A 19,338-nucleotide genomic window follows, 5' to 3' on the forward strand; every position below is an offset into this window, starting at 1 on the left:
CTACACCGTGTATCTCTCATTGAAATAAATGGGAAGTTGTTTGCAGGCGTATATCAAGTGTATTTCGCAGCGTAATACGAGCTCTTGTGGAACTACAACTCTCAGCTGTCCCTGACAGCCGGTCTGGGCGCAGTATTTTAACGGGAGAGCTTGCAGGTTGCAGACCACCGATGGAAATAAAATCTAGGGGCTGCATCTATGTGGTCTGCAGCTGGTGAGTTGTGTAGGAGTGTCGACAACTGATAACTACTCGTACATTATTAACGTCTGTGCTGCGGAATCCACTCCAGAAATCCTTTCCGCTAAGTGTTGTGTATCCTGTCATGTGTCTCCGTCACATGCTGTTTTCTGGCTGGTGTCCTTGGAAGGGAAATGGATTTATTTTTTGCATTTGCAAAATATTTTTCAGACTTTAGTAAAATAACAGATTTTTTAATAATGCACAAATGTTTGAGAAATCAACTTGGCCATATGATTCGTCTTCAGCCAACAATTAAAGGGGGTTTTCCACTATAGTAAGTGATGGTATATATATCTCTAGGATTTGCCATCACTTACTAATCAATGGGCATCCAGCTACTGAGACCCCCCCCCCCACGATCCTTAGAATGAAGTGAGCGCAGCGCTTAGAGGACCTGCCACCTGCCCAAAAAACTGCAGTTGACTTCTCAGTTAGATTACAGGCGCCTCACAGGTTTGACTTTTTTTTTTCTAGCCCCCACCGTTGCTGAGATATTGGTGCCCTTAGTTTTGGTGTCTGATATGCAAATAAGGCCTCGGACTGTCAAGTGGGTGGGTAATGCCTGTCACTTGATAAGCGGTAACTGCCCACTTGACAGTTAAAGGCCTCATTTGCATATCGGACACCAGAACTAACTGCCCCAATAGCTCAGGAACGGTGGGGGCTGGAAGAAAAAAATAAAAAGCTTCAGAATCTGTGAGGCGCCTGCAATCTAAGGCTATGTTCACACAGAGTTTTTTGGACACAGAAACCGCGCCGCAAAACTCGTCAAAAACGACCCTAAATGCCTCCTATTGATTTCAATGGGTGGCGGGGGCGGTTTTCTCCCGCGAGCGGTAAAACCGCCTCATGGGAGAAAGGAGGGACATGCCCTATCTTTGGGCGTTTACGCCTCTGACCTCCCATTGACTTCAATGGGAGACAGAGAAAGTGTATTTCGCAGCGTTTTATGCCCGAGGCGCTCAATGGCCGCAGGCGAAAATCGGCGTGCAGGGAGAGGAAAATCTGCCTCAAACTTCCAAACGGAATTTTAAGGCAGAAATTCCGCCTGCAAAAAACTCTATGTGAACATATCCTAACGGAGATGTCAACTGCAGTTTTTTGGGCAGGTGACCGGTCCTTTTTTAATGCAACCGACTACTCACTGTACTTGGAACTGCAACACTGTCTTGCTCACTGAAATAGGGAGTTGAGAACATGCCCAGTCCCTGTTCCTGGTAGAAAAGTGGGTGTTTATACTCGGTCACTTTTTCAAAAAGAGATTGTGCCTAAAAGTACGGTCATTTAGGGTTTGACAATGATTAACTTCCATTTTTATTAGTGTGAAGTATTCAATGGGATCCCTTCTTGGCTACAGTCATTTTGTTTAGTATTGGTTTAGATTGGCAGCAACATGTAGGTTTTTTTTCCACTTTATTAGTAATGTTTTTCCATTTATTTATAAATAATTTTACACCCCTTTATTATTGTTATTATTAGTGTTCTTTTTCTTATGCAAGATCAGAAGCCCCAGTAGTAGAAGAAAGCCATCCTTTTTTTTTGGGGGGGAGGGGGATGCTGCATTTTTTTTGTGCTTGTGTTTTTCCACTATTTGCCATTAGTGAAATATAAGACGCACAACATACAATGTTTTTTTTTTTTTGTTTGTGGCTGTTTCACCCCCCATCCCGTGATCACATGCTCAGACTGTAGGGAACAATAGTGGAGAAGCTTTGTTGACAAATGCCAGCCTAGAATGGGCACTACCTTGTTTGACCAAGACCAGACTTCATGTAGAAGCGTTTGGCTGCGGTTCACTGAGCTTTATATCAACAAATATGTATTCCATATGTCAATCGTGTTGTGACATTGTTGGGCAAGACCCTGTGACTCGGGGTTGACAAGCCATTCTGGGTAACCGCACATGAACAATTACAGCGCTGGCTTTTAAGCTTGCCATTTAATCAGGAGGGCACTGATGCGTAGTAATGAACATTGCCTGGAACGAGCAATTGCAGATTGTATAAATGTTAGTCCTGTATTATTATGCATCAATGCTTTCGTGACTGAGCGTCTGAGGTTTCATCTCTTGTGTGAAATTACCCATAGTCAGTGCAGACATGGGCGGCTGCGACTGCGCTGGAGCTCGTGTGAAAGATAACGGGGGGAAAATCCAGAATAGCTTTTACTGTCCTATCGCTCTTCTGTCCTATGTATCCTTCCATATTAGTGCACGGATTTGTTAAGATAATGTATGGAGACAGAATAGCATATTTATATCGTCAATTTATTCTATGTATTGTGGTGGTTGTTAAAAGCCTAGTAGTGCGTCCTGTCACATGTTGTGTAGGATCAGTTCACATTTTTGGTCCCATATATCCTACGTATTTAAAGTGCTTTAGATGTGCAGCAATATAATTTTATTTTCTGCTTGTAAGCATGTCGCGGAGACCTGCAGTCCATAAAAAAGAAAAAGAAATGAATAACTTTGAATACATTCCATACCTGCAATATATAACTATGGATTTTAAAGTGTATTTGGTAGTTTGCTTGCGCCAAGGCAAAATAAACACCTTTTTGAGCCACGACTGGACAACAGATGACCTATCCACAGAATATGATCGGTGGGGGTCCAACACCCGTACCCCGCACCGATCAGCTGCTTCGGCTGACTCTGGGCACCGGACGTCCATACTGGAAGCAGTTTGCTCCGGTCATGGAGTAGCGGTCGAGATGCAGTACTGCAGCTCTGCTGTTCAGGTGAATAGGAGCAAAGCTGCAGTCCTGCAAAACGGCCGCTACGTAGTGGTCAGAGCCACCTGCTTCCGGGTCCAACTACTACATACCGTTCAAACATTTGGTGCTGAGAGGCAGCCGAAGCAGCTTATCGGTATGGGGTTTCAGGTGTCGTTACCCTACCGATCATATACTGATGACCTTTTCTGTGGATAGGTTATCAGTTGTCCATGTACAACCCCTTTAAGGCCAGGATCACACACAGGTTTGATGCAGTTTTTGGTGTAGTTGTTTGTGCAGATGTTTGATCCAAACACAGGATTGGACACAAATTAAAAGAGATGCATCAGTCTTTTCTTTATACCTTTCTTACCTTTTAAAACCCCTTCTGGCTTGATAGAGGAACTAGACAGGGCTGTCCCCTATCCCCTTTGCTCTTTGACCTAGTAATTGAGCCATTGGCAAGTTATATAAGAAAATATTTTATTGTTTTTGGGTACACATGATTCTATTGGGATTATCTTTAACCTATTTGATGAATACTATAGAATGTCAGGTGTGGGTATTAACTGGGGAAAATCTTCTATCTTACCGATTTGATGAAAAGGAACATACTCCAGGAGGGCAGTTAAAAAGAATAGCAAAAAAAAAAGATGACTCCAAATATCTGGGGTTTAATGTCTCTATTGATATAAAGGAGTATGAAAAGTTAAACGTAGCCCCACTCTTGAAATGCATAGGAGAGAAGGTTCCGATATGGAAAAAACTGGATATGGGGTTGGCTGCAAGGGTGGCGCTGATTTAAAATGATCTTATTACCAAACATTTTTTGTTGGCAGAAGCGATATTCATAACTTTTGCTAATTTGTTCTGAGGGGGAAACGTCCTAGAATAAAACTTGAACAGCTGAGGAAACCGGTTGATGGTGGTGGTTTGGCAATTCCAGCAACGAGAGACTATTTTTTGTCTGCGCAATTTAATAAGATTATTAATACAAAAAATGCTAATGTTTGGGTTAGGGCCCTAGGATATAGATTCCCATTCTGGCAGAATTATAACATGTTTGAGATTCTGGAATGGGGAGAAGATACAGGATTGAGTTTCCTTCTTTGTATATGTACACTATGGTATGGGAAGTAGTAGCTAAGAGACTGGGAGCGGATGGTTACTATGGTGGTACGCCTATATGGGGGAATACAAATATGGGAGATGATTATTTTACTAATGAGGTATACATTTTGGAAGCTGAAGGGGATATATAAATTAGGACCGATCCTTCGAGAAGGACTAAAACTGGTCCATGAGCTAACTAGGGAATATGGACTCGAAGAAAGATAGATTATGGTTCTTACAGCTCAGACGTGCACTTGGTTATAAATAGAGGGAAATGACGGAGGAGCTGGAGGAGAACCCATTTGTAACCTTGATGTTGGGAATAGAGGAATGTGGTAGGAAAGCGAGACTCTCAAAGATATATAAAGTAATGGGTCGAACTATTCTAATCTCTGCTCAGGTGAGATGAATACAAGATATGAGGGAGATAGGAGAGCTCCAATGGAAGAGAACACTTGGAAATATTCCTAAACTATCTCCTGGACCTCCGCTTAGTGTCACACAACTCTTCATTGTTAATAGGGCGCATTATTCACCATATAGGTTGGCTAAAATCTTTAACGAGGCTCTGTCACCAGCTTATAAGTGCTCTATCTCCTACATAGTCTGATCGGCGCTGTAATGTAGGTAACCGCAGTGGTTTTTATTTTGAAAAACGATAATTTTTGAGCGAGATCGAAAAGCAAACTGTCCTAAGTGTGCAGGAGAAGAGGCAGACCTGATCCATATGTTGTGATCATGTCCCCAAATAGAGATTCTGAGAGGATGTCCTTAACCCTTTAGCACACCCAGACATGCTATTATGTCCGGGTGCAGGGGGTGATGTCTGGAGCGCGCTCACACATGCTGCGAATGTCGGCTGTATTTTACAGCGGACACCCGGGACTAACAGCCGGGAGCAGTGATCGTGCTGTCCCTGGCTGTTTAACGCCTAAAATGCTGAGGTCCATCGCGACCGCAGCATCTGAGGTGTTGAAAAGAGTGGGGTGGCCCCTTCCGACAGCTCATCACCCTGTCATCGGGGGGTGACAACGGTTGTTATGGCAGCCAAGGGTCCTAAAGTAGGCCCCCAGGGCTGCCTTCACTCAGCCTCTGCTTAGCAGAAGCCTGTAAAAAAGACGATATACTGCAAAACGTTAGAAGCTGGGCTGGAACAATGAGAAGTGTATGATGCTGATTGGTCACTGGTCAGCGTCGTACACTCCTCTGTACAACACCCAGTTGGTAAAAAGTAAAAGCACGCCCAGTTGTCTACTAAGAAACTCATTAGCATAAATCTAAAATTGTTCATAACTTTGTCAAAAATTATCGTTTTTAAAATTAAAAAAACCCTGTTCTCTACATTACAGCGCCGATCACGTTATGTAGGAGATGGGGAACTTATAATCTGGTGACAGAGCCTCTTTAAGGGTACAAGGGATATTAAGAAAGAAGTCTTAGTGAAACTGCTATATTGGACGTGTAGGACCATTATGTTTAAATGCATCAAGCAGGATCGACTTATGGGAAATTGCTGGAGCAAATATGTGAGGAAGATGCTACAATAAGAAAAAATCTACCTAGCAATCAGTAGGAAGGTAGAGTTGGAGGAGTTGTTGGTTGCAATAAGAGGTTGGATGTATTCATGAGGGGAGGAGAGAGAGATGGATATGTTTTAGCTTTTTTGTTTCGTTTGCGGATGGGATAATAAAAAATACAAAAAAAAGGTTAAAATATGGTAAGATGGACAAGGACGCTTCATACGAGTGTACCTGTAGTGGGATCTTTATTAGGGAGACGTATATTTAAGGTTTTGTTTCCTGCTGTATGTTACTGTGAGGGAGATATCCTAATGGGGCTCACTAGAATTAAAATTTAAGGGGGATGATGATAATATATTGAGAAAAGAAAAAGTCTAGATAAATGGGTGGACACATTTTTAAAAGTGGTTTAGAGGTCTGAATGGATCCTTATTCTGGGGAAAGTCCCATTCTCATATCCCCTTTTATAGATTAAAAATGTATAGGAAGGAAATTGGTGTTAAAGATTTCTTAACCCCTTAACACAATATCACGTAACTGTACGTGATAAGGGTTAAGGAGAAGTATGGAGCGAGCTCATGGGCTGAGCTCGCTCCATACACAGCGGGTGACGGCTGTGTTACGCAGCCGATATCTCACTGCAACGGGTCGAATCAAAGATCCGTTTGATTCTGCCCGTTTTAACACCTAAAATACCATGGTCAATCGCGACCGCGGCATTTAAAGTGTTAGAATCAGGGGGGCGCACCCTCAAACAAGCCATTGCGCCCCCACCGTGATACGATGGGCCGGTAACCACGGTTGTTATGGTAATCTGGGGGCCTAACAAAGGCCCCAGGTCTGCCTGCCGTCTTTGTACAGCTGCCCTCAGGATTGTGTCAGGAATTAGGAGCAGATTCCGCACCTACATCTTCACAAGATCCGCTCAGTCTGCCGGCAATGCATGTGAATGGTGTATTAAATGCGCACTCAAGAAAATACACATGTGGAATAATGAACCCGCCACAGAATAGAAAATTTGCAGTGTCTTTATTATTAATGCGGATTCTGCGATGAAAACCGGCGGGTTATCTTCATTGAATTACAACAGCGCCAATCCGCGTCAGAAATGGAAATATTAACTTCAGGTGTCTCTGAAAAATTCACTTCGGATTTGCCTATGGTAAATCTGTGACATGTAAGCATAGCCTATTTAGTCTAAACGTAGGCTGTACCCCTGGAGACACATAGGTCTGCATAAGAGCTGTATACAAGGAACGTTTTGATCATTTTTACCGAGACTATTTACAAAGTAAAGTAAAATAAAGTGTCCAGTTGTTTTATGTTTTTAGGGCAATTTTTGAAAAGTAGTTTGACTACAATTCTCAGGACCATGATGCATGATGACGTAGCGTATTGGTCTCAAAATTTTCCACAGCAAGATCTGCACGGTTTGCGTGCAGATTTTACCCCTTCTGCATTGAAAGGGGTGAACATCCGCAACAGAATGAGCATGCTGCAGATTAAAACATCCGCAGCTTGTGGACGAGATTTGTTAAAGACTGTAATGCGCTGCGGATTTGTCACGTGGAAAATCTGCATAATTTCTGTCTCGTGAGGACTCGGTCTAAACTTCTTAGCTGGTGGATGGTAAATAAAGTGACAACCACTGTGATCGTATTTCTGACTTAAAAATGGGCTTGTCACACTTGAGTTCTGTTTGGTTTTTTTTCTCTCCAATATGTGGATTTAGATTTATTTATTTGTTTTTCCTAAGCAGATGATGCTTTAAATATTTTATGTACGCTTAGTTCAGGAGGGACGGTGGCGAAATAGCACAAGTATACCTAATGGATTCTGTTATAAGGTAGAAGCAATGTATTCTCAATAAATAATAGAAATTCTCGTTCCATTTCTTTTTCAGTCAAAAGATAAAATGATGAGGGGGTCACGGCGTGGGTGCGTCCGACTCAGAGTAAGTACTGTCATATATCGTGTAGATTTCAAAATGTTTTCTCTGACACAGGTCTCCTCTGAACTAGTATTGTTAGGCAGGATTTTTAGTGCTATATTGTTTCCATAATGGCCAGGGAAATCTAAACCGTCTTCCGCTATCCTGATCAGCACTTCCTCTATAGCTGATAATTTATGGGGCATATGTGATATGGACTGTCCCCAAGGACATACCATATGTGATTAATGACTATAGTCAGGAACTGCAGGGTCTTAGTTTGCAGCTGTTGCAATAACAAAACTTTACCACTATGGTACATACAAAATGGGGTTATTGGTTATGGACACATTTGAGGGTTGTGTTTTTTTTGTTTTTTTTAATAAACAGATCAGTTAGTGTGTTTTGTGTAACTTCTTAATTAGCTTTTATTAATATCGTTTTACTTTTGGCGAAAAAGCTGTTCTGTACTTTCTATACAGAACAGCTTTATCGTTCACTATTCACTGAATCCGTCAGTCCCGCAGACCTGACAGGTTCAGTGTCAGTGGGACATGCAGGATCCACCTGTAATCGATCACATCTAAGTTCATAGTCCGAGACATGCAGGACTCTCTCGCACTGAACCCATCAGGTTTGCGGTACTGACGGATTCAGTGAATAGCGAACAATAGAGTATACAGAACAGCTGTATCTTTAAAAAAAAGTAAAATGCATTTTTAATAAAAAATACGAACCTATTTATTTAAAAAAACTAAAACCCTCAAAGGTGTACATAGCCTTTAAGCAATGGGTCCAGCCAATTACTGGTGCTTCTCACTCAGAAAAAGCCTCCGGATCATGCAGGACATATATAGAGAAGTACTGATGTGAATAAAGTTCTTTGGTTGTGATAGAAAGTTCCTTTGCCTGTCGTTCTGTTCTTATCTCCTGCACTTCCGGCTCACTCTTCCTAGTCCCCTCTCCATGAGCTTCTATAGACATGTGTAATCTGATACATGTGAGCTGCAGTCAGACTTGAGATGGATATAGCTGAATTTTCAGAGTGAAAGTCAGCGTAACAGAGGCTTGTTGCTCTGATAAGTTATATTACATAGTGTCTTAAAATCGCCTGTTCTAGTCATTTATGCAAAGTTTGTCGAGATGACAGTGCCCATTTAAGTAAGCGGGTAAATGCCATATGCAATATATTTAATTACCAATTATTCTGGTTGAAATAGATTTCAAATTGTATCAATACTTAAAGGAGTTTGGCGTCACTTGTTGTTGCTACCAAAGTATACAACCTGGTCCCCCATGTATTGGCTCTGTGCAGGTCTATCCACACATATGTCCAGAATCAAGCAGCAATGTGGAGTTGTTGCTTTCTTTCGTGTGACGGTATAGACATGGCTTTCCAGGATGCATCAGACCCGGATGTTTTTTATAGTTCCTTGTTAAGCAGACGCTATACATAACTCTGTGCAAGAAGACCGGGTCATGCTCCAGTGTTCAGAAACGCAGTCTGTCTGGTGCCTGCACAAGTCTCTTATAATGTCTCTGACACTTGAGAGATTTGAGGTTTTTCCAATTTGTCGGTTGGGTCCCCAATATATACCCGATAGTTTTGACCTATAGAAAACTGTGGCATCAGCTGTTTTTGAGGACCCACAATTACTATAACCAGGATGAATGGCCTTTTGGGTCATCAAATATTGGAGCAGAGCTTTAATTGCTGTATATGCAGTGCCCTTTGTTAGAATAGGTTTTTGAGTTCGGACAAATTCACTTCGATATGAAATAATGTTATTTGTGTTCAGTGTCCATTACTCTTTATACCTGGCAACTCTTAAATGGGGTGAAGCGGTATCTTGTGCTAAAATAACACTTCTCTTGAGCGGTATGTAGTTGGCAGCACTTCCATCTTAGACGTTTGGCTTCTCCAATAGATATGTTATTATTTTATTCCTGTTTTACTTGTTTGGTAGGGTTAAGACATGATTCTATGTTACATTAATAAGACCATGTAGCCCTGATATACACACAACCTCCAGTGGATAGAGTTTTAGATACACTTTAATGTTGTCTTAGTGCAGGTTCTCTGTTAGAACCAGTTTACAGCGAAGTTTATCAGGAAAGCTGTGCTGGTGGTCCTGTTTCTGTTTGTTTTTCAGTTGTATATTTTATGGTTTTAAACGGCATAAAAAGTTGGGTAAGGGGTTGCTTACGTTTGTTTAGCATGTACGTCTGGAAAGACTACTCTGTTTCATCCCACAGAATCTGCTTGTCAGATTATCCTTTAGATTAGTCCTTTGAAAACGAGGACTTTGTTAGTCCTGAAGATGAATGTCCTGCTGTCGAAGCTACTCTACAGCATAGTAATATGATTACTAAGAAGCTTTTTGCACTGTTCCATTGTTTCACTGTAGATTTCTGAGTGTTCACGGATTTGTGAGATTTGTTTTTTATAGGCAACATTTCAGGCTGACCACAAGGGAACTTTCTTAAAGTGTAGCTAAACGTTTGACAAACTTCTGACATGTTATAGTGACCTGTCAGAAGTTTGGATTGGTGGGGGTCAGAGCACTGAGACCCCCACCAATCGCTAGAATGAAGCAGCTGAACCTGCATGTCTGTTCGGCTTTTTCCGGAAAGCCGATGTATCGGAGTACGGGCTCATAGACTTTGTATTGAGTCCGTACACCAATACATTTATTTCCGGAAATAGCCGAACAGACACAAAGCAGATGAGCGCTCACACGAGTACTTCAGCAGCTTTGTTCTAGCGATTGGTGGGGGTCTCAGTGCTCGGACCCCCACCAATTCAAACTTCTGACATGTCACTATGACATGTCAGAAGTTTGTCAAACGTTTAGCTACACTTTATTCACACACAGGTCCTGAGAAAAGGCTTAGAGTCCACATTTTTCCAGTGAAGTAAGGCCTCATGCACACGACCGTATTTTTTCCCACCCGTAAATACTGGCGTAAATACGGGTTCGGTGTCACACGTATTCCACCCGTTTTGCACCAGTATTTACGAACCCGTGCCCGTAAATATGGGTCCGGTGTCACACGTATTCCACCCGTATTTACGAGCATGTTTTTGGCGGCAAAATAGCACTGCACTAATCGGCAGCCCCTTCTCTCTATCAGTGCAGGATAGAGAGAAGGGACAGCCTTTTCTGTAATAAAAGTTAAAGAAATTCATACTTACCCGGCCGTTGTCTTGGTGACGCGTCCCTCTCTTCACATCCAGCCCGACATCCCTGGATGACGCGGCAGTCCATGTGACCGCTGCAGCCTGTGATTGACCTGTGATTGGCTGCAGCGGTCACATGGCCTGAAACGTCATCCAGGACGTCGGGCCGGATGTCGAGAGGGACGCGTCACCAAGGCAACGGGCAGGAGACCGGACTGGAGGAAGCAGGAAGTTGTCGGTAAGTATGAACGTCTTTTAGCTCCATAGACTTCTATGGACTGTCCGTGCCGTTATTACGGCCTGAAATAGGACATGTTCTATCTTTTTCAACGGCACGGGCACCTTCCCGTGAGAAAACGGGAAGGCACCCGTCGCCAATAGAAGTCTATGAGCCCGTTATTACGGGTCGTAATTACGACCCGTAATAACGGGAGTTTTTACGGTCGTGTGCATGAGGCCTAACTCTGGAGTTCTGTCTCTTTGCATTTTCTGTGTTACTTGGTTACTGAGCCCGGAGTCCTTGAGTAAACGGAGTGTCCCACTTTGTGCACAACTAATGCAGCTGTGCACAATCCCAGTGGCAAAAGTGACTGCATCTTTACAATGGTGCCGTACTTTGCTTACAGGGTAAAAAAATGCCATTTATACCCCTTCCTTCCCACCCCACTTAAATTACTGGGCTAATGGCACGGTCCCTGTGCCAGAGGCAGGTTCATTTACTTGCTCTCTTTGATGTCACATTGCTTCTACATACAATGCCATCGGCAAGATCGGGCAGTCACACATATAATCTGTTCCCTTTCACGAAGTACATATTGAGCGCTATGTTTCCACATAGAGTCCACCTCTGCTGTATTTGGACAGATGCTAGGGAACCCTGTGATGTTACAGGGATTGTCGGTGCAGAGGGGGCTCCGTCGTGTGCAGAGAAGACACAATCTGTTTTTGTTTTTTTTTAAGTTAAACACAGGAATAGACACAAATAAAGGAGTTACATCAGTCTTTTCTTTATACCGTTCCTTCTTTTTGTATCCACCTTTGGCTTAAAAAAAAAACTGAGCCACATACTGCACCTAAAACTGCATGTGTGATCCTGGTTTAACAGTGATCTAATGGACTGTTTTGAATAGATCACTACTTAGTGATCTATGTATGGGGACCGCAGAGAACACGTGTTCCCTGCTATCCTGTGCCCCCATAGTAAAGAAAAAATGAAAGGGATTTGTCACATGTCCACAGGAAAGGTGATCATCTTCTGCTCGCTGAAGGCCCCGCTAAATCGAGAATGTTGGTCCCTAATCCCCAGATCCTTCCTCCCGCATTCCCTGCAGTGAGGAGGATGTAGTATGGGGTGGTGGTCGAGCATGTGCCCGCCGCTCCATTCACTGTCTATGAGAATGATGGAAACTGCCGTCATTCTCATAGACTTAAAATGTAGCAGTAGTGGGCATGCTGAACCGCCGTTCTATTCAATGCCCGAAATCTGGGGTTTCGGGACCCCTGTTCTTACGATTGGTGGTGGTCCCAACAATCAGAAAATGATCACCTATCCTATGGATATGATTTATTATTTTCTGAAAACCCAGTTAATAGATATAGTAAAATATAAAAGCGAAGAGTCCGTGAGGTGTAGTGTCCTCTGCTTCATATGCGCGTGCGCCCGATGCCGTTGGACTCGTCTCTCCTACTCTTTCCGGGTAATTTACAAGTTCTATTACTACCTAATGCCAAAACTACTTGGGCAGGTTTGGAACGCTAAACCCCGTCTGTATAACATGCTGGTTGGTGGTTTAGTGGCCACAAACCTAACATGTTCCCTTAAACAGAAGAGGATGACTCGGACTTGTATTTACTGGCATCTTTGGGAAACCAGAAGTTTAACGCCTGCTATGAACATTTTGTAAGGTCTCATTGTAGCCATTTAACTTGCACTTTGCAGCTTTCCATGCTCTTTCTCCAATTCAGTAGAGCTATGCCAGTACGGTGGTCCTGTGCCATGTTGCTGCCCTCTTAGATTTAGTCATTGTGGTGTTATACTGCTGTACTGCAGTGCTGTAGTAATACTGTATGTGCTGCTGATGTCACTGCTACTCTGCTCAGCAATCTGCTCTTTTTTCCACAGGGTGCCGTGATTGGGATTGACGATGAGGACGACAGCACCTTTACTATAACCGTTGATCAGAAAACCTTTCATTTTCAGGGTGAGCAAAATCTACCTGCTTGTTAGTGTTGTGTGCCACGTCTCGCTCTACTGCAGCTCCTGTCCCTTGGCTGTAGATACTTGCGCTGGGATGGGATAGCATGCTCTGCAGCGGATAAGAACAGGACTCCAGGCATTTCCTATTTTACAAGCTGACTCATGGAAGCCAACTCTGCATTGTCAGACTCTCACATCCACTCCCTGCTCGCCCTTGAGATGAGGAGTTTGCCGGGGAAACTGCCTGCGGAGCCTTTGAAAGCCAGAACCGGGCTTTTTTATCTTGTAATACTTTGCCTGCTGTTGCCTTTTTAAGGTGGAGTTTTGCTTCAAGACTTCGAGTGTCTTTTTTTTTTTTCCCTTCTCTTTCATCTGCACTCCTTGTCACCATTTCTCTTCTTTACTAACCATTTCCGATCATAACTTCACAAATCAATGCCTTCTGTTATTGCTATGTTTCGGCATTGCATGCTGTGGCTGATGTGTGTAGAAATATTGTGCCTGGATATCGACTACTTCACCTCCAATTATTAAATCATACTCCAGTTCATAATGTGAGACTAGTCGCTGTGTGTGTAGGTATTTCAGTAGTCTGAGTCCTTTTTAAGTGTAGGTTAAGGCTACATACACACGTTGCTTATTTTGCTGCAGAAAATACGCACCAAAACCGCAGCAATACACAGGAAATTTGCAGGTAAAAAACGCATTTATTTTTTTTATGCATTTTGTCGATCTGTTTTTCGATGTGGTTTTTACGTTTTGATGAGTGTTTTGATGCTGCGGGTTTTGGTGCGTTTTTTTTTTTTTCCTCTGCACTAGGCAGATAGAATTCGCAAGCGGAAACACAATATAAATTGACATGCTTCATATTCTAAAAAATGCACCGCAGGTCAATTTCTGTCCTGAAAAATACTGCAGCATTTACGCGAGATTTCCTGGAATCTCATTGACTATGCTGGTACTGTATTACGCTGCGGATTTGCCGCACGCAAATCCACGTGGCAAAACCGCACGTAATACCCGTCGTGTGCATTGAGCCTAATGAGAGATAAAGGACAATTCATATGATGTGGTGCACTTATCGCTGCATTGGATCCTCCATGATTAACGTTCAGTTGCATGTCCGCAACCATAAGACAATATTCTCCAGCGTGTTACCACAACATCGTCTGAACACAGGCAAAGCCTTCGGGTTACACTGTAAATCTGCAGTATGTCAATAGTAAATCAGTCCGAACTAAGGAAAAACTCAAGCCACTTTTTGAAGAGCAAATGGTTTTACCTTTTTAAGTTACTCAGAAAAGTTGCCCAAAACTGACTTAAATGGGTATTGGAGGTCATCTTTGTGTGTATCCTGCATGTTACTTTATAATTATCTTCTAACACATTGGGGGGAGTTTTGCAACTTTTTTTTATACACCAGAAAAATGACGTATAAAAGTTGATAACGGCACAAAAGTCGCCATTTGGATGTCATTTTTTTTGTTGATGCAGAAGTCCCTCCCTGTTCACACACTTTTTTTTGGCCTCCTTTTTTGCCGTTGGCAAAAAACTGCCGAAATTGGCTCCCATTGATTTTAATTGTGAGGTGGATTTTTTTTTTTGAAAGAACGTTTGCAGGTAAAAGGCATGTCCTATCTTTAGGCGTTTTCCGCCTCAAAAACCCAGTTGAAATCAATGGGAGACGGAAAAAATGCTCGTAGATTTTCCTGTTGCAGAAAGAGGTAAAAAAAAACGGCGAAATTCGCGGCAAAAAAACAGAGCTGATTTTTCCAGGCAGAATTTTCTGTCTGCAAAAAAACCTCCATGTGAACAATGCTTAAAACTTGTGACATGAATCGATACATATGTCTCAATATTGTGACTGCCGGGAAAAAATAAATAAACTGGTAGGATGGGGGGTTAGTGTTTAAAAAAAGTTTTCTAATAGAATTTGGACTCTTAGAATACACCCCCACCCCCTTGTCATAATGTTAGTACATGAGCCCCATTGTGTTACATTTCCGTATGTTACTATCTTTTTTTTTTTCTGCAGCCAGACGATCGATCGGCTGCTTTATATTATAAATTCAAACAACTTGATTCTTATGTATTTGGGTTAATCTGATGATGCTCTCAGCGGGTCAGAAACCATTGCCATTAATCACCGGATGCCAGCTGATTTACTAAAGGGTCCTGTTACCTAAATACGGCTTGTTCATATAAGTAGTCAACTGTACACCATTGATTACCATTAAAAAAAATGTAAACTATGCCGTATACATTTTATTTAAATATAGTTGATTCAACATTAAACGTATGTCAGAAGCTCCTCCCAGCAAATATGCTGAACGTACACCCCAGATGTGGAGTAAACCTAGCCTTAGGCCTCATGCACACGCCCATGTGCCGTATTTTCGGGCCGTGCTCCCGTACAAAGTACGGCCCGTAAAAAACAAAAAGTAGGACATGCTCCATAATTCCCAACACGATTCTACAGCACGGACACCTATCCATAGCGATACGGAAAGGTGTCCGCGGCCAATAGAACCGGGCGTGTCCCTAATCCGGACCGTATTACGGTCCGCCATTACGGAGATTTTTACGGTCGTGTTAATGGTGCATTATTCTCTTGCTGTCTTGTTCGTCGATAATCCTATTCGAGTTCATTAACAAAACATTAGAAAACCACATTATGTATCTGATCTTTGGGGGTTAGCTGATTGGGACCCTCGTTGACTTTGAGAACGGGCTGGGCCAGTGCTGAGAACATGTAACCCCATTAATTTCAGAAGGACCAGGCACGCTCTGTCACTTCATTGATTGCTGGCACCAGGATTAGTCAGATTTCCATGATCTGTCATGTTTGGGAGAACCCCTTTAACACTTTAAACACCAGCATATGTGTTCTATATAACTTAAAGAGGCTCTGTCACCACATTATAAGTGGCCTATATTGTACATGATATGATCGGTGCTGTAATGTAGATTACAGCAATGTTTTTTATTTAGAAAAACGATCATTTTTGACGGAGTTATGACCTATTTTAGCTTTATGCTAATGAGTTTCTTAATGGACAACTGGGCGTGTTATACTTTTTGTCCTAGTGGGCGTTGTGGAGAGAAGTGTATGACGCTGACCAATCGGTGACCAATCAGCGTCATACACTTCGCTATGTGCAGCCACATAAACACACTATAACATTACTGCAGTGTCCTGACAGTGAATAGACATTACCTCCAGCCAGGACGTGATGTCTATTCAGAATCCTGTCACTTCTATAGCGTCTCTGTGATAATTACACCAAGGCAAGCGTAATCTCGTTTGAAATGACAGGTTACATCGTAATCTTACGAGATTACGCTTGCCTTGCTGTAAATATCAGAGAGACGCTACTAAAGTGTCGCGATTCTGAATAGACATCACGTCCTGGCTGGAGGTAATGTCTATTCATTGTCAGGACACTGCAGTAATGTTATAGTGCGTTTATGTGGCTGCACACAGCTATATCGCGATGTGCTGTATAAATGAATGGGGAGAAGTGTATGACGCTGATTGGTCAGCGTCATACACTCCTCTGTACAACGCCCAGTTGCTCATTAAGAAAGTAATTCGCATAAAGCTAAAATAGGTCATAACTCCGTAAAAAATGATCGTTTTTCTAAATAAAAAACACTGCTGTAATCTACATTACAGCGCCGATCACATAATGTACAAGATAGGCCACTTATAATGTGGTGACAGAGACTCTTTAACAATGGGGAGAAAAAGTAAACCTACAGAAATAGGAAACATGAATATTAAGTAGGTCTTGTAAAGAGTGATCTGTCATCTCTGCAAACACAGATGTAAAGTGCACCAAGGCACAATGGTTGTGGGAAAGTTTTTAAAATGAAACTCTAGGCTAAAAGAGAAAATTGAGGTGGAGCAGCTGACCTCACCCCTGAAGTCTGACTCGGTCCATGATGATTGGGAACTTGTATATGAAGTACCTTTGTTATAACTGCGTGCATAGTTATTTCCCGGGCGGATCATGACAACCGATGCCTGGGTCCTATGTGCACAAGCAGGATGCAGGTAGGCACCTGAAAATGTTATGGATCGACGCAGACCATGCAAGTGGCACTTAGGGAGGAGAGGTGTGCGCCCGGAAATTTTAGCTTTTGCCTGTAGTTTACTTTAAGAACAAGAAATGTTTTATTCAGTGACCTATGTATTGAAAAGCAGATGATATGCTGGCATTGCAGCACTAGGCTACATGCACACTTACGTAATTTGTTGCAGAAAATCCGCATCAAAAACGCATGTAAAATCTGCACATAATCGTGTGTTTTTTTTTCCTTTCTTTTAGGTGCATTTTTTTTTACAGTTTGAGGAAATAGGTGCGGTTTTATTCTGTGGATTTTGTTTTTTTTAATGTGTTTTCTTTATATATAAACTTGTCAGATACAGTTCGCAGGTGGAAACGCAAAATAAATTGACATGCTGTGGATTTTAAAATATGCATCTCAGGTCAACTTACGTGGTGCAAAAATTCTGCAAAGTGTAGATGAGATTTACTTGAAATCTCATTTACTTTGCTGGTACTGTATTACGCTGAGGATTTTCTGCAGGAAAATGAGTGGAAAGCCTGCACGTAATACGCATTGTGTGCATTTGGCCCTACTGTCCTTATGCTGTTCGCACGGTCTTTCTTATTGCTTAACGTAGCTTGCATGTAGTATCTATGTGAGGAAGAGGGGTGAGCTGAGCGCATCCTAGGCCTAGGGAAAACTAAAGTGGGGCTGCACAAAAAATAAAAACACAATGTTTTCCTTTCTTTCTGAGAATAAATTGCCAGCAAAGATGCACATTACATTTTTGAAGACAATTTAAGGCCTCATGCACAATTCTGTCACCATTTTCACGGCTGTTTCTCACGGATCCATGTGTCTGTTATGGTATCCGTGTGTACTCCAGGTCCGTTCCGTGTTTCCGTCGCAAATGGACGTTGTGTTTCCGTTAAGAAAAAAACGGAAGTTATTGAACTTTATTTGAACTTGTCACATGTCCCAGTTTGTTAACTTTGGCACGCCCTTTCGTTACTAGGGCAACGGATCCGTTAAAAACAGACGGCACACGGAAGCCTTCCATGTGCCGTTTGTTTTTTTAACGGACCTATTGACTTCTATGGGCCCCACGGTCAAGGAATCACTGACCAAAGTAGGACATGCTCTGCTTTTGACGGAACGCAACAACGGATAGGTTTGGGATTATCTGGACTCGTTGGACATGATATAGATGAATTTCTACTAAACTGAATAGTGTGTAGGTTCACATTGAATCTCTACATCACATAATTACTTAAAGTGTAACTAAAGTTTTAAATAACTTCTGACATGTCAAAAGTTATATATTTTTTTTCTATTAAAAGCTTTTAGTTACCCTTAATTTTTATATTGTTGCAAACTCTCCCTAATATATAGGACTGTTAGGAATTCTAGATTGCTTTTTGTAGCAGTATATAGTCTGTAAATGGGATGCAAATCTATTTTTTTTTAAAAAGACCTACACCAGTGTTTAATTTTACAATATGACCGAGAAGGAGAGGTGTTGGTTTGATTATTGTCAAAATGTCCTATTCCTATTTATGCCGTCCGCTAATTCATGCCTGGGCCGTAGACCTCATCTGAGACAGACTGTATGATAAGGATGCAGAGCCTGACAACACAAAGATAAGGCTGATGGTTCAGACTTGGATTCATCGGCAGACTTTTGTATTAGTGGAAAGTTGTTTGCAGACGGGGCAGGAAAATCATCAGTACAAGTCTACTATATAAGGCACAGTATCTCTAACAAGCAACCTGTCCCCAATGGCTCAGACGTTCATCTCAAAGTTGGACTGGTTCTGTGCCGACAAGGAGAAAGCAACATAGCGGTAGTCAGGACAGGCCGATGTTTATTACCTTCTGTGTCACTTACTGGATTTTTCTAAAAAAAACAAAAACGAAGGTCTCGTTCAGACCAGCGTAATCCTCGCCTGTGTGCTGTGCGATGAAATTATTGACGGCACATGGACCCATGCAATTCAATGGGGCCATTCACACATGCGTTGTTTTTCACGCAGCATGTGTCCGTTGCGTGAGGCTCACTGCATGTCCTATATCGGTGCATTTCCACGCACCTATTCGCCCATTGAAGTCTATGGGTGCGTGAAAATCACGGTGAACACACAGACGACATCCGCGTGCTGACCGTGTTTCACGCATCAAATAAATTGAAAAAAATTGAGTGCTTGCACGGACATGAAAAACGCACGCTACATGCAAAGCACACTGATTCTAATACACAACACACGGACGAATGTAGGAAACACGCTGCGTTTTTTCACGCTCGTCTGAATGTAGCCTAAGGGCTTATTCAGACGAACGGGCTATACGTCCGTGCAACGCGTGTGATTTTCACGTGCGTCGCACTGACCT

The 19,338-nt window shown here is 42.3% G+C and overlaps 1 protein-coding gene across 4 annotated transcripts in view; it reads left to right on the forward strand.

Moving 5' to 3' along the window:
* The window catches only part of OSBPL9 (oxysterol binding protein like 9), an 86,635-nt gene that overhangs the window by 5,162 nt on the left and 62,135 nt on the right, over nucleotides 1–19,338 (forward strand). For all 4 annotated transcript variants that reach the window (XM_075832983.1, XM_075832986.1, XM_075832987.1 and 1 more), the window contains exons 2-3: nucleotides 7,493–7,543; nucleotides 12,823–12,901. In XM_075832983.1, the coding sequence (XP_075689098.1) occupies nucleotides 7,493–7,543; nucleotides 12,823–12,901 (130 nt within the window). The remainder of the gene's footprint in view (nucleotides 1–7,492; nucleotides 7,544–12,822; nucleotides 12,902–19,338) is intronic.

Source organism: Rhinoderma darwinii, chromosome 7, assembly GCF_050947455.1.
Source record: "Rhinoderma darwinii isolate aRhiDar2 chromosome 7, aRhiDar2.hap1, whole genome shotgun sequence".
NCBI classification, from domain to species: Eukaryota; Metazoa; Chordata; class Amphibia; order Anura; family Rhinodermatidae; genus Rhinoderma; species Rhinoderma darwinii.